The sequence below is a fragment of the Diabrotica undecimpunctata genome, chromosome 10 (genome assembly GCF_040954645.1).
Source record: "Diabrotica undecimpunctata isolate CICGRU chromosome 10, icDiaUnde3, whole genome shotgun sequence".
Classification (NCBI taxonomy): Eukaryota; Metazoa; Arthropoda; class Insecta; order Coleoptera; family Chrysomelidae; genus Diabrotica; species Diabrotica undecimpunctata.
Window position 1 is genome coordinate 51,896,326 of NC_092812.1, and position 16,044 is coordinate 51,912,369.

Sequence of the window (16,044 nt, forward strand, 5' to 3'; positions counted from 1 at the left end):
CTTTGACCAATAAACAATAATATAAACTCTCTTTAGGCAAACCATACATGGAAAAAAGAATTACTTGGACACTCTTAGAATCGATATTCTGGAAACTAAAATGTTAGGGGATATTAATGTTTCTGATGTCATAAATACCAAAGCACTAACAAATGTTACAGGTAAAAAATATGGCCAACAACAGCAACGACAATTTTTTGAATTACTGTTGTGTTTAAGGGAGAAAAACTATCAAGAATTTGATAGTGGAAGGTGATATAAACTGCGATCTGAAAAATATTATATCTATAAATGATGTTTCATTGGACAATATACGAGAAAAGTACGTTTTTATTGATCAGCAACATAACTTTAGCAATTTGGATTTCCACATCCTTAATGGTAAGTAAAAATCTATTTACAAGTTTAATAATTATACTTAATATAATACCTATGTAATGGGAGATAATATTTATTGTTTATATAACCAAGATGCATAATTGCTAAGTGTTAAATTCGAAGACGGAATATGAGAGGAAGACAAAAAAAGTATTAATGGAAGAAGGTTAGATAAAACATATTTGTAAGGGAATTATTATTAATATGTCAGCATAAGACATATAATTCAGTTTCCTTTTCTTCTAGAGAGAAACGACAAACATCCTCTTCTATCACACCTCTTTTTCTTCTTTTTATGTAGACATGACTCTGTCTGTTTTTCAATGTGCCTCCAGTAAGTTGTCGTTCCATCGTTTTCGTGTCTTCCTACTGATCGTCTTCCTATTGGAGAACCGTCTATTGCCGTCTTTACTACTCTATTTGTTGTCATTCGGCTTATATGATCATTCCATTCTACGCTTCTATTTCTTACCCAGTCCTTGATCTTCTCCACCTTGCATCTCCGTCGTATATCTGTACTTCTAGCTTTGTCCCATAGTGTTTTATCATCAATTTTTTTATGTAATTTTATCTCTGCTGTTTCTAACATCCTTTTCGTCCTGTCTGTGTCGTCAGGTCGTGTTTCTGCCACGTATGCCATTATTGGTCGGATGACTGTTCTGCCTCTCTTTCATTTCTTTCCCGATATTTTTATTTCTCCATATTGTTTCATTCAGGCAACAACTTGCGCCTCTGTTTGCTCTATTCACTTGATCTTCCACTTCCATTTCAAGCTTTCCGTAACTAGATAATGTGATGCCTTGATATTTAAACTCCATCACTTCTATTATCTAACCTTCTAACTCCAATTTACATCTTAGTAAATTTGCTGTTATAACAATGCATTTTGTCTTTTTTGTGGAAATTAACATGCTACATTTTCTGGCGGTTATATTAAATTGGTGCAGCATACGTTGTAAATCATCTTCACTCTGAGAGAGTAGTATTGCGTTGTCTGCATAGCAGAGTATTTTAAGTTGTTTTTCTCCTATTTGGTATCTTTTTTAGTTCTTACTTTTTTTTATTATTTCATCCACAATTAGGTTGAACAATTCCCAACTTCAACTCGTCAGTTAGTTCTTCTTCTACTTTTACTTTTATTGTGTTGTTTTGTTAGATACTTTCGATCATGTAGATTATTCCTAGAAGTCCTTCTTGAGTACAATAAGTGGATAACGTTTAATTTGACCTAGTCAAGCGCCTTCTAAAGATCCACGAAACATAGATATGCCGATTTGTTATATTCTAACGATTTCTCTTGCACGTGCCTCATTATAAATATAGCGTCGGTTCATGATCTCCCCGACCTAACCTTGTTGTTCTTCTGTTAGTATTATAATCTTATCCAGTTTGTTTATTATCACTTTGGTTTTTAATTTTAATGTTGTGTTGTAATAAATTAATTCCTCTGTAATTTTCCAGGTCCAATTTGTCTCCCTTCTTGAAGAGAGGTATTAGGATGCTTGATCTCCATTCTTGAGGAATTCTGTTTGGCCTCCCTGAATCAATTCTTCCTTCTCGCTATTCCATTTCGTTGTCATCATATTTATTTATAGTTTCATGTATCCTATCTTCGTTTTGTTTCCCTTTTCTCTCTTATCTTTGGCTGTTTTTCTAATTTTAGCTTGAATTTCACCGTCCTACCTGTTGAGATCCGATTCAATGTAAATTTCATGGTCTGCAATATCTTTCAGTCTCCTTTTGTTCTTTAGTACCTGTACCTTGTCTGACATATCTTCTATTTCTGCTGCAAAGGTCTTTTCATATAAAATGAAATCGTAGGTTTCCACGGCCAGAGTCAGAATTATAGTTTATTCGTCTTCCGGGTTTGGACCGTGTCATTTGTAAGTGACCCAAAAGTGGGTTCATCTCGACGTTTCGCTACAATTGTATGTAGCTTCTTCAGGAGAACAAAAAAGAAAACAAAAGACAGGAAGATGGGTAGTTAGCAACGGTAACTCAGTTACTCAACGCAACCAGAGGCGAATACTAACTACCAAGATGGGCATTTGGTCACAGTAACTCAACTACTTAACGCAGCCAGACCCATTTGGTTTGGCACAACTACTTAACCCATTTGGTTTTCACCTCTGGCTGCGTTAAGTAGTTGAGTTACTGTGACCAAATGCCCATCTTGGTAGTTAGTATTCGCCTCTGGTTGCGTTGAGTAACTGAGTTACCGTTGCTAACTACCCATCTTCCTGTCTTTTGTTTTCTTTTTTGTTCTCCTGAAGAAGCTACATACAATTGTAGCGAAACGTCGAGATGAACCCACTTTTGGGTCACTCACAAATGACACGGTCCAAACCCGGAAGACGAATAAACTATAAGTCTTTTCATATATTTTTTCAGCTTCTGTACGTTTAATGTGTAAATCGAGATCTATTCCTAAAAATTTTTCCAATTTTTTCTTGATTAGTTTAATATTTTTGGTTTGTATGTTTATATCTTAAAAAGATATTATAAAAATTATAATATTATTTTTCTGTTCAGTTTTCTCTAATTGTTCTATTTTTTTGTTTGCTTCCTTCAGACCCTTCTTTAATTAAATATCTTTTTTCCGATTTCCTCCATCATGTCATTATTTTTTTCTCAATTTCTCGCATCATTTGCATCATATCTTCATTTTGGACTCTAACCTTGCTGGGTGACCTTTTGGTTAGGTTACTTCTCTCGAATAGCATTTCGTTTTCTTCCTATCTGTTTCTATTTTTGTACATTTCTTCCCCACTGTTGTCCCTGGTAGTAACTGCGAAGATTTCTTCTAAGGTATCCTTCTAAGATTTCAAAATAAGATCCTGCGCATATTAACAAATGCCCCGTGGTACGTGCCCAATGATCTAATCGAGAGAGATTTGATACTATTAGAATTAACACGTTACAGTGATAAAAACAAACATAAAGCCAGTGACTATAAACTCAATCATACTTCTATATAAACAAATTAGACATTTGAGCCCACTATCCTTTCCAGAAGTTATTTTGTGGAAAAAAGTTAAATTACTTAATTTTTAAAAATTATTTTTTTCTTTCAGTAACTAATCTAACAATAAAAAATATCAATGGCCACAATTTACACGTATATTACTCACTTGCGGAATTGTTAAATAACACTGATACATTAGATATTTTAACCATCAATGGAAACGTTAGTATTGACCACATCAAGAATATTTCCTCGCTGAATGACATTTCCTATCAAGATTTATTAAAACACGTAAGTACTCATAGCTTCTCTAACTAAATGTTGTGTCCAATATCAATAATTTGATTTTCTGTTGTTTTAGGCACCACACATTGGACAACATGGATTTTTGGACAAAATTAAATTTTCTAAAGAAATCAAGGTGAACAATTTAATCGCTTCCTTTATCAATGATTTAGATCTTACGAATATCACCCAAAGAGTATTGACTAGACACAGCAAACAGAAAATAACAGCACCATTTACTTTTGAAAATATCAAGACAGGTAATTATATTTATACCTACCCCTTAAGGGAGGTCACCACTCCATCTTTGCGCGGTCATCCGATACTACTTTTGCCGGTTGGTGACTTATCTCTTGCTATTTTGACGACACGGGTCTCCTCCATTCTGCTTATGTGGTTATTTCATTCTTTTTTTTTCTATTTTGTGTCCATTCATTTATACACTATACTATACATTTTCTTCTAATGTCTTCACTTCTCTTTCGATCTCTCAGCGTATTTCCTGTAATTCTTCTCAGTACTCTCATCTCTGCCGTTTCCAGTAGCCTTTACGTTGTGGCTGTGTCGGGTCTTGTTTTTGAGGCATATATCATTATTGGTCTTACACTGGCTTTATAAATTCTTGATTTCATCTCAAGTATATCTGTTTCGCCGTATAGTGTTATTAAGGCATCCTGTCAGTCCATTTGCTTTTTCTACTCGATCTCTCACTTCTTTGTCCAGGTCTCCACAGCTAGACAGTGTAACTCCCAAGTATTTTTTATTTCCATTAGTTGTTCAATACTGATGCCATCAATTTCTATTTTACATCTGTTTGGTTCTTTGCTGACTACTATTGTTTTAGTTTTCTGAGATGAGATTATCATATTAAATTCTTTTGCTCTTATGTTAAATCTGTGGACCAGTCTTTGCAGACTATCTTCATCTTGGGCTATCAATATTGCGTCGTCTGCATAACAGAGTATTTTTATTTCTTTGTTTCCCATTCTGCATCCTCTTCCTTTGTTAACGCTTTTTAAAAGTTCATCCATAATTAAATTACAGAGCATGGGCCTCAATGAATCCTCTTGTCTTATTCCGCTGCATATTTCTATAGGTCCTGTAAGTTGTCCATTTATTCAGGGAAGCTTCACTATTATGTAGAAGATGGATTACATCTTTGAGTCTTACTCTGTCAAACGCTATCTTTAGGTCAATCAGACACAGAAATGCTGGTCTATTATACTATAGTGATTTCTTAATAATTTGCTTTATAACGAATATTGCATCTGTACGCGATCTTCCACTACGAAAACCCTGTTGTTCATCTGCTAAACCCTCTCTGATTTATTAGCACTTTCAAAATTTCAGTTGTAAGTTTTAGCGTAGTATTTAACAAGTTTATACATCTGTAGTTTTCTGGCTGTTTTTTATCTCCTTTTTTAAACAGTAGAATTAGTTCGCTCGTTCTCCATTCTTCCGGTATTGTATTGTGTTGTATAATTTTATTAATTAATGTTATTAATTGTTCTGTCGTTGCTGCTCCACAATATTTCAGTAGAGGTAATGGATTTTAACAAGAGCTATGAGTCATGCCGATGCAGTACACAAGTTAACCTGTTATTTTCAAGGTCACAGCTCTTGTCAAAATCTATTACCTATAATTCGTTTGGTATCCCGTCTTTACCTGCTGCTTTTATGTTCTTTAGATTTTCAAGTATTTTCCGAACTTCCTGTACATTTTTATTAAGTTTTTAATTTCTGGTAATTTCTGGTGTTTCTGGTTCTAGTCGTTTGTTCTTCCTCTGCATAAAGCTTTTTTAGGGTGTCAATCCACTTATCCTTTTCTATGTATTTTGGTTCTATTAGTTCCTTTACCTCCGTTCTTTAACCTCTTATGAATCGCCACATTTCCTTTTGCAGACCGTAAAAATCATGTTCCATTTCTTTCGAAAAGCGTTCCCAGTAATAATCTTTTATTTTTCTTTTCTTAAATCAAACCTGAAATGAATAATTATTAAATGGCTCTAACAAGTACTACAGTATCCTCTGCCTATCTCAGTTATTGAGGATTTTGCTTACTGTAATTCCCGCAGTCTCATTATCCAGAGTCTTTTGCATGATTGCTTGAGAGTTCAAGTTAAAAAGTAATGAAAAAATAATTTACTCTTGCCTAATTTTGATGTGTCCTGCTTTTGTATTGTCTATAATATGTGCTTTTTGGTATACTATTGATTGTCTATAATTCTGATATCTCGTTAATCAAATTGTTTTTTTTTTAAGTTGCAATGAATTGATCGTGTCTAACCCAATCGAACGCTTTTTAATAATCTATAAAACATGCTTATACATATTTGTTCCCATCTAAGCAGCGCTGTGTTAGTAACTACTTTTAAACTAAATAAAGATCACTGTAATAATAATTTTTCCTTATAATTTTTTTCCTTTCTGTATTTGGCTGATTTTCAAGTACCATAAATTATGTACCATTTGATTATTCTATATTTTGTTGATAGTGGGAGGTCTGGATATTGAATTCATCTTAATACATGCTGATCTGGCCTTTGCTATCTCTTGTTTTATCTCTAAAGAGTGATCCCATCCGCTTGAGTGTTCGTCACTCAACATATTCTTTGAGTATTTTGTGCTTTATATTTTGATTGTTGGCAATCACACCTCTGTAGATGTTGGCAATCACGTTGGTCCATACAATTTTGTTGGCAGCTGCTCTAAATAGATGTATGGTAGTCATTCCTGCCTACTGTCTGATGTTCTTCAACCACGATGTCCTTCTGTGCCCTTGAGATTTTTTGCCTTCTATCTTGCCTTTAAGGATTAGTTGTAATTAACTTTTCTTATCTAGACTACAAAACCTTATTATAATTTTATAATATTTTTAATTTTAGGTAACCTGCTAACACCACAAATCAACAACATTACAGTCAAAAACATAATAAATACACGCAGTAGAATACTTCAAATCCTATATGTACCGAACGGAACAGTATTCTCTGAAGTGGTCCTTCCATCTATCAACGCTTCCACATTTACTCCTTGTAGTATTGAATTTATAAAAAAAGAATTAGCTGATCCTCCAAGTCAGAAATGGACCAAAGTTGAAATAAAGGGAAACGTCACTCTGCTCGATGAAAAATCGATTTTGTACCGAATCTTTGAGAAGGCTGTAAACCTGGATTCTCGCAATGTTATTCATGCACCAGTAAGTACCATCATTTTTCTTATTTTAATAAATACTTAAATGCATTTTTCAACAGGTTAATATTTCTGAAAGTGTGTTATTAAAAAATCTTAACACAATAAAGCCTGTTAATGGAACCGAAATCCAGGATTTATTGGAAGATGCAGTGTTGTCAGAGTCAGATGAACCACAGGTAACTCACAGTAAAGGAAGAGTAGGTACAGTTTTTAAACTTTTCGTTTTAGACTATTATCGGCCAGAAATGGTTCCTTAATTTGCGAACCAAGAATGCTATCGTATTAGATAATATGGATGCGGCCGAAATCAATGACGAGGATATTTCTGAACTTAATGATGCCATTGTAGATAAGAATGAAAAGGATGTATTGGTTAGAGGAATGAAGACATTCTTTTCAGGTCTACAAACTAACATATTTCATGTAGGTATTAATAATAAAATTAATTACTTTGGATGTCACTTTTTAAATATCTATTAACGATTTACTTGAATTTGAAATAATTTTTTAGAGCAAACGTATTTCAAATACGATTCCTGAAAATATAGTAAATTTGGATAAACCGGGAATTATCGATGAGGCAATATTTGATAGATTAGCAGTAAAAAACAATTTGAATATTAACTTTTATGATAAACATAACTTTAAAGATGTAATTCTCAATCGATTAGTTATAGATGGAGAAAATTCTCAAATAGCGAAAGGAACGTATTACTTCGATAATGTGGATAGTGACAGTAAGTATTGTAACGATTTAAAAAAAACGGGCGGTTCTAATTTATGTAAAACTGTTTATTTAAATCACGATATTATTTTCCAAATTAAAACTAAACTAAAAACAGCACTACCAATGGCGGCTCGTGACCTCAGTATGCTGGTAGGCGACACATATACCTTTAGATTTTATATATATATATATATATATATATATATATATATATATATATATATATATAATTTATTATGTTATGCTAATGTTATATACTATTTCATTCCTACGTGATTTGTTCGATATAGCAAGTGTAACAATTTTTAAATATTTGTTTAAAAAACAAGGACGCTCCTTAAGACAAAATGTAGCTTCATCTGAATATTGCATTAAGTATTTATAAACATAGTATCTATCGTTAGAACAACATCTTACAATTACAAACACGTTCTACCAACATCATCCATGGATATTATACACATGGCGCAGCCCATATGGACGAACAAGAAATCAAATAGACTATATCCTAATAAGATTAAGATGGAAGTCGTCGGCCATTAACTGTAAAACATATCCTGGCGCAGATTGTGGAAGCAATCATCAACACTTGGTATTGAACGTTCTACTTTGGTTTAAAGTTCCCAAAAGAAGGCCCCTAAGAAAAGTCATATCTCTAAATCCATCAAATGAATGACTTCCAACAAAACTTAGAAGAAGCTCTTTCTTTAGACCAAGTAGATAGTGGCCCTGAGAGCATTTAGATCTATCTCAAAGTTAAGGTAATCGAGGCTGCAAAAAACTGTGAGCCAGCGGTTCCCACGGATCGTAAGCCGTGGATATCCGATAAAACGTGGACGGTGATTCAACGCAGAAAAGAACATAAAACTAGATACGGAACAAACGATGAATACAGAGCGTTATAAAAAGAAATCAGAAAACAGTGCCGCAAAGACAACGCTGATTTCATCTCTCAAATATGCAGAGAGGTAGAGAAACATTGCTGTCGAAATAAACCGAGGGATTTATTTCATAAGATTAAACTCCTTACCAGAGAATTTAAATCTCAAACGTGGTCTGTAATAGATAAGGAAGGTAATCTAAAGACCGATACTGACGAAATATTGGAAACATGGCGAAACTACTGTGGCGAGCTATTTAAAAATAACAAGGTACCATCAGAAAATCAGTAGCCTTCTGACTACCAAAGAACCTACTGTCTTACTCGCTAAAGTCAAAGATGCAATTACATCGCTAAAGACAAATAAATCCGCAGGCATTGATTCAATACCAGGTGTTACCTACAGTTACTATGTAACAAAGGATTACATATCATCAATTCTATCTGTATCGCTATTTGGAATTCAGGTAAATGACCATCTGATTGGTGTACCTCAATTTATATCCCGCTACATAAAAAAGGAAAGTACTACCAGATTTGAAATACCGCATACTGTCACTAATAACACATGCTAGTAAAATCTTGTTGCATATCATCAAAAACAGATTAAAAACTTATCTACATTACCAAATACCTCAGAAACAAGCAGGATTTATAAATAAAGGTACAAGGTAACAAATCCTGAATCTTAGACAACTCATTGAAGAGTCTAGAGAATTTCAAGTACCTATGATTATATGCTTCGTTGACTAATAAAAGGCATTTGATTGTGTAAGCTGGATAAATCTGTTGTACATTTTAATAGAAATGGGCACACCAATGCACCTGGTGTCACTTATTAAAAATCTGTCCCAGTCCAATATAGCAACAGTACGACTAGATCAGAAGTTCTCAAACCAATTTAAGACCGAGAGAGGTGTTAGACAAGGATGCGTGTTGTCACCTGACTTATTCAACATTTATGGTGAACATGCCATGAGGATGGCTTTAGATGGATAAGCCGGTGAAGTAGCAGTAGCTGGTAGGAAAATCTACAATTTAAGATTTGCTGATGACACTACACTTATAACAGCAAATGAGCAAGAAATGTTTAATCTCCTGCGAAGAGTACGAAAGTAATAAGGTTGGTCTGAAAATCAATAAAGCTAAGACAAATAATGGTGGTCGACAGATTCCACACTATTCAACTGACTAACATGTTCAGGAATACCAGGTAGTGGACAGTTTTGTCTATCTCGGGTCTAGTATAACTAGCGATGGTAACTGTGAAGCAGAAGTTCTGAGACGTATTGGTATGGCAAAAAATGCGATGAGTCGCCTAACTAAAGTTTGAAAAGACAGATCTATCTCTCAAAATATCAAGATGAGACAGGCAGCATCCCTTGTATTCTCAATATTTCTATACGTGGCAGACTCTTGGACTCTTCGCGGACGCTAGCGGGCCGAAATTGATGCCTTTGAGATGTGGTGTGGAGAAGAATGCTGCGCATACCTTGGACAGCTCACAGGAAAAACGTTTCTATTCTAAACCATCTTGAGAATAAAAAAAGGCTGTCCACAATATGTCTGCAATTTTTCGGTACGTGGTTCGGAGAGGTGAATAGTTTGGAGAAATTAATTGTTTCTGGAAACGTTTCGGGCAGAAAATCAAGAGGACGATCACCAAATATATGGTCTGACTAAACTAAGAATGCAGCTGGAAACTCATTTTGCAAAGCTCTCAGAGCACCTGAAGATAGAGACCAATGAAGAAAAATTGTTAGGAATATTGAAAGAAATCACGATCCTCAGTAATGGGGAAACGACAATAGAGAGAGACCTATCGTTATTGTTTAAATGCATTATTATTTCGTAATACTTATTTACTATCAGGATTATCTTAATTCAGTTCTTGCACCAACATAGGTTTATATGGATGCTATTTTAATTTTTTAAGAATTATAAATAATGATTGCAAAAAAATATACAGGATATTTGCTTTATAAAAGATACCAGTGACTATTACTTAAAATTGGTTGATCCTGTATATTCTTTGGTAGCATAATGAAAAATCAAGTTAAAACTTACCTTTAAAGTACCTACTTATTTGATTTTTACAGATTTCATTACACCGTTTATTAATAGTATTCCAATCGATGACATAGTTTTTGACCTAGGTTTCCAAAACATATCAGGAAATAAACATTTTGTTCGACCCATTATATCTGGCAATGTTTCCATTGATTTTATAAATGGTGCAAATGTAACTGATCGCTTTGAGAATGCGATACCACTTGAAGGACCAGTAATTAGTCATGGAAATGTTGTAAGTAATTCATATAATGCTATCGATCATTACCTTTTTATTAGCATTACCTTTTATAATAGATTTCTATTTAGATACTCCGTATACTTCAGTGACTACCGGAGACCCTGACAAAACGTGGAAATACACAAAGAAATAGATCGCTGAAACCATCAACAATACTAATCCCAAAGACAAAACAGCTGGGAAAAAACATGGGAGGACAGAAGAGACTCCCAATCTTGTAGAAGAAAGACGAAAACTTAGAAACATCACATCAAATTCAAAACAAAAAGAAATAGAGATATGCACCATAAATACTACTATAAAACACTTGTGCAGAAGGGACAAAAATAATTATATTAAAAACATATGTGTACAACTACAGGAACATGCTGACCGCCAAGAATCTAGAGAACTTTTCTCAAAAGTCAAGTATCTAATGAGAGAATTCAAACCGCAGACACAGATCATCAAAGATAATAGTGGAAATTCCATAGCAAACCCAGACGGTATCGCAGAGGTATGGAAACAATATTGCGAAATTCTAGTCTCTAACAACTACCTAGACAATAATACAGAGAAAAGAAGTTATGAAAAAAAACCTCAAATATTGAAATCAGAAAGCAGAAGGAGAAGATGAAATAACCATCATCAATGAAAGACTAAAATCACTTCTCTTACCACAAATTCCCCAAGAACAATTATTCGTCTCAGGTAGAGGAACAAGAGAACATATTCTTAATATTCGTCAAATTATCGAAAAATCTCGAGAGTTTAACATAGAAACATATTTATGCTTTGTTGACTATTCCAAGGCCTTCGATGTCGTAAAATGGGATAAAGTGTGGCATATACTTAGAGAAATGGGTCTAAATACTTAGAAAAATAGATTAGATGCCAGAACATCTAATCTATTTATTGCAAAAACTATATGTTAATAATGCTACTAATGTAAGAGTTAATATTGTTGTTTCGAAAAACTTCAAATTAAAATCTGAAGTTCGACAGGGATGCATAATATCTCCTATTCTATTCAATATATATATATATATATATATATATATATATATATATATATATATATATATAATGAACATATTATGCGTTAAATTTTTGAGGAATGGCAAGGTGGAGCAACGATAAGAGAAAGAAAAATCAAAAACCTACGTTATCCTGATGACACAGTTATATTGGCGTCATCACCAGAAGAACTGAAACAAATTATGAATAGGCTAAGCACGGTGAGTACGGAATATGGTTTGAAAATAAATATGCAGAAAACCAAAGTGATGATCATCGATAGAATCAGAAAGAACCAGGCAGAGATAAGAATCATGGCAGGTTACGAAGTGGTCAGGCAATTTAATTACTTAAGCTCCATTATTACTAACAGTGGAGGATGCGAAGACGAGATCCGTCGACGCATCACAATGGCCAGATCGGAAACAGCCAAATTTACAAAAATTTGGAAAAACACTAACATCACAAAAAACACAAAATTACGCCTTGTTCGAGCATTGATATTTTCTATCGCAACCTACGCTTCAGAAACTTAAACAATAAAAAAGGCCGATTCAAAGCGTATAATTGCATTTGAAATGTGGATCTACCGTAGAATGCTGCGCATACCATGCACCGCCCATCGCGCAAATAACTCAATTCTAGCAGGCAGGACTTAACATAAAAGCTAGACTCATTACAACTATCAACCAAAATATACTGAGATATTTTGGACATATAACTAGAAGAAGAGAAGGCATGACTGGTTACTCATTCTCCGAAGTAAAACAACACGCACAGGAGAGAGATAATTGGACAGAAATAGTCAAACAAATTACATGATGCCAATACATCCTTACGAAGGAGAAAATATTGAGGAGGAGGACTCCGTATAATCATTTTTTAATAAATTAAGATAGACATCGTAACTCTCATCGTAATACTCATCGAATGCAGTTTGTAAGAAAGAGTTCTGGCTTATACTGTTTTGTTTCATTTGGAGTTCCTCGATTAATTACATTTTTCTTGCATCCATATCTCTTATGCCTTTCTAAATTTTGTCTTGATTGTTCTGTTGATTTCTTGTTATTTCCTCGCGTCCTAAATTAATCTGCTTATGTTCAACATCTGTAGAATGTCATCAGTCGTCCATTCTCTATTCTTGTTCTTTTTTTTAGATTTTTTCCCGCATTCAGTACTACGTTTTTGATATAACTCCATTTTTCTTCTACACTCTGTTCTCTGTTTTTCTCTCGTTGTATTGCAGTATGTTGACTTTCTTGAATTTAAAACTGTTTATTATCTGCTTTTGTCAGCTTTTTCGCTACAGTATCCATTAAGCTCTGACCAACTACGGGGCTTTTCAGAGTGTCAGAATCCAGGTTCTCTTTCACTGTACTGTCGATGAGTCTCTTTAGTTTGACTTCTACATGGCCCACTTATAGATTGTGGCCCAAATAATTTTTATAGGAGTAAATTATATCTAAAATTATTTATATTTTTAGACAATTCTTGTACCGACTAGCAATAATGGTTCAATTAAAGCAGAATTTATAAATGGACAATCTGTTTCACAAATTAAAAAAGTATTATCCTCGAGTGATAGGAGACTTGAGATGGAAGAAATTTTCAGCATGAAAACTCAGTTAACAACAATGGTCAAAAAGATGATGCCGTTAGTTAAAAGTATGTATTTATTTTATATAAATCATTTTCTAGTCGTTTTATTGATTTATTTATTTAGTATTGTACCGTTTTTTAATAAAACGAGCGGTTCTAATTTATGTAAATATATTTATTTATAAGTTTACAGTACTAAAATATCTTATCAACTAACTTTAACTCATAAAAGGTCTGCTTATATACATAAGTTATTATTTACTAGAATAATCTGGAGTAGTCCACCTCTAATTCGTTTATTTGACGGGTCGATCTCTCCCGTGGTCGAAACTTCCGGACACTTCTAGAAGGACAGGTCATCGTCGTCTCGAGATGCAACCGTTATATGTGTTACGTCGAATGCATGTTCGTAACAGTATTGAGAGAGTGTTATAAAGTTCATTTCTAAATGCAAAATGCTTACAAAGTAAACAACATGTTTTAATAAGTTTCTATAAACATTTGACATAAAACAATCTCTAATTCCTCGTGAAAAGTCTTTCAGAACACCTCGAATATATGGCCTACCCAAAATTCAAAAACCGGATATTCCTATACGTCCCATTGTCAGTGTATACAACTGCCCTACACAACCAGTGGCCAAGTACTTGGCCAAAACTCTACAACCTCTCGCCGAAAATGCTCCATCCTTTGTTAAAAATTTTATTCATTTTATCGAACTTCTTAAACAATACCCTATCTCAGCGTCAGACATTCTATTAAGTTTCGATATCGTTTCACTCTTTACAAACTTTCCTATAGATGAAACTCTAAATATTCTGAAAACTAAATACAGTATCAAGCAAAACCACTTATCTCTCATTAAACATTGTATGTCCAACACTTATTTCATCTTCCAAAATCAATTCTACAGACAAATAACTGGACTCCCCACTATCTCCAGTAATTGCCAATATCTTTATAGAAGACTTTAAGACCTTAGCACTATCCACATCAATGCTCAAACCCTCATGCTGGCTACGATATGTTGACGATACATTCATTATTTGGCCCCATGTCAGGGATGCTTTGGTGTTTTTTCAAACCCATCTAAATGGTATCCTAGTATCCAGTTCACGATGAAGGTGGAAACTGACTCATCCTTACCGTTTCTCGACGTTATCATAAAGAAAAACCAATCCCAAGGTTTTTATCACTCTGTTTATCGAAAACCCACCCATATCAATCGTTACTTGTATGCCAACTCTTATCATCCTTGTCTCCAGTTCTATACGCCTTTGCGATGATGCAAGTAGACCCGCTGAGCTCTCTACTTTAAAACAAGCAAAACAAGCCCTCATCCGAAACGGTTACCGCGAGTTATCCACAGACATTAATCTACCACTCAATCTCAACCCAAAAACTAAGACCCTCATCATACGAAAACTTTTCTTCCTTACATCAAAGGTGTCACTGAAAAAATCGACAAAATTCTTAAATCAAGAATTACTGTCAGTAATGCATTGGTTATTGCATCGGTGTAGTAGTGTCTGGAGGCTCGGGAGACTGAGACCTCGGAAGCCCTGAAAAAGGCATCAAAGAGTATGTCGAAAGCTCGGCGCAATGATAATCGACGCGGTTCAACCCGGAAGACTGTTGAGTTTAATATTAATTCTTGTAATAGTATTAATCTTTGATGTCAATATAGTACCAATATAGAAAGAATAGAGGAAGAGTCTACCCTTGATGTAGGTGTAAAAGGGGGAGAGTAATTTGGCGAATTTGGACAAGTAAAAACTGAGGACAAAACTATCCAATACTCATGGAAGGAGGTTTGTAAAACTTTGACGAAAATGATCTATTAGTTTTAAATTATATGACTCCAGGAAATCTCGAATGAGAATTTACTTTTACAGTGATTTCTCTTTTCTCGGGAAATTTCTTAGTAGGTTGTAAACGCTTCTCAGATCATCCACCAATAATCCTGGAACATAAGATGGTGACAGATCAATGGCAGGTGCAGAATGAGGTATACTCCTTTTTACCGATACTTTTTTTATTTCACTAGATTGTGAATATTATTTAATAACAGTAAGATTCACATTGCCTCTTATTTTTTATATACATGAGAATTTTACGTTGGACTATTACTTAAAAATAGGGTTTTTCTATTTCAGAACTTCCAGAAGAATTTATGTATTTAGAAAAGTCAGATGCATTGCAAGTAGAGATGCCGAATTCTCTTAGAGCTTCAATATTATCTGCTGAAGACGAGATTGTAATTAACATTAATGGATTTGAATTGGGCTCATATTGTGGACTGCCAAACAATTGTTCATGTCCCGTGCAGTCTTCCGTAGTAATATCTCCTCATTCCTCGGTCAACGTGTTTCCCAATACAGGTGTCCAAAGAATTTTCGGCTATGATGACGGAAACACCACAGTCAACTTTATTACTAATAGTGTCAGTACTAGTTCTCATTGTAGGTAAGAAATATTAAAAAGTAAATATAAATATTGGAAGCAAGTGTATATTAGTTCAATAACGGATTATGGATTTCGTTAAATATACATGTTATCATCTAATTAATTTAATATTATAATATAATATTATCTAACTTTAATCTTAATTTCCTGAATTTTTATAGTTTCACCGTGTATAATTGTGACACTGCCTAATAGGTATTGAGGAAATGATTGCAATCATGTCCATATCCGAATTATATTTG

General features: G+C 34.0%; 1 protein-coding gene across 1 annotated transcript in view; it reads left to right on the forward strand.

Annotated features, from left to right (window-relative positions):
• The window catches only part of fs(1)M3 (female sterile (1) M3), a 39,690-nt gene that overhangs the window by 19,389 nt on the left and 4,257 nt on the right, over positions 1 to 16,044 (forward strand). Inside the window, exons 17-27 of the mRNA XM_072546721.1 lie at positions 37 to 161; positions 220 to 381; positions 3,453 to 3,634; positions 3,705 to 3,888; positions 6,514 to 6,827; positions 6,883 to 6,999; positions 7,052 to 7,246; positions 7,335 to 7,560; positions 10,530 to 10,735; positions 13,222 to 13,402; positions 15,493 to 15,802. Coding sequence (XP_072402822.1) covers positions 37 to 161; positions 220 to 381; positions 3,453 to 3,634; positions 3,705 to 3,888; positions 6,514 to 6,827; positions 6,883 to 6,999; positions 7,052 to 7,246; positions 7,335 to 7,560; positions 10,530 to 10,735; positions 13,222 to 13,402; positions 15,493 to 15,802 — 2,202 coding nt within the window. The remainder of the gene's footprint in view (positions 1 to 36; positions 162 to 219; positions 382 to 3,452; positions 3,635 to 3,704; positions 3,889 to 6,513; positions 6,828 to 6,882; positions 7,000 to 7,051; positions 7,247 to 7,334; positions 7,561 to 10,529; positions 10,736 to 13,221; positions 13,403 to 15,492; positions 15,803 to 16,044) is intronic.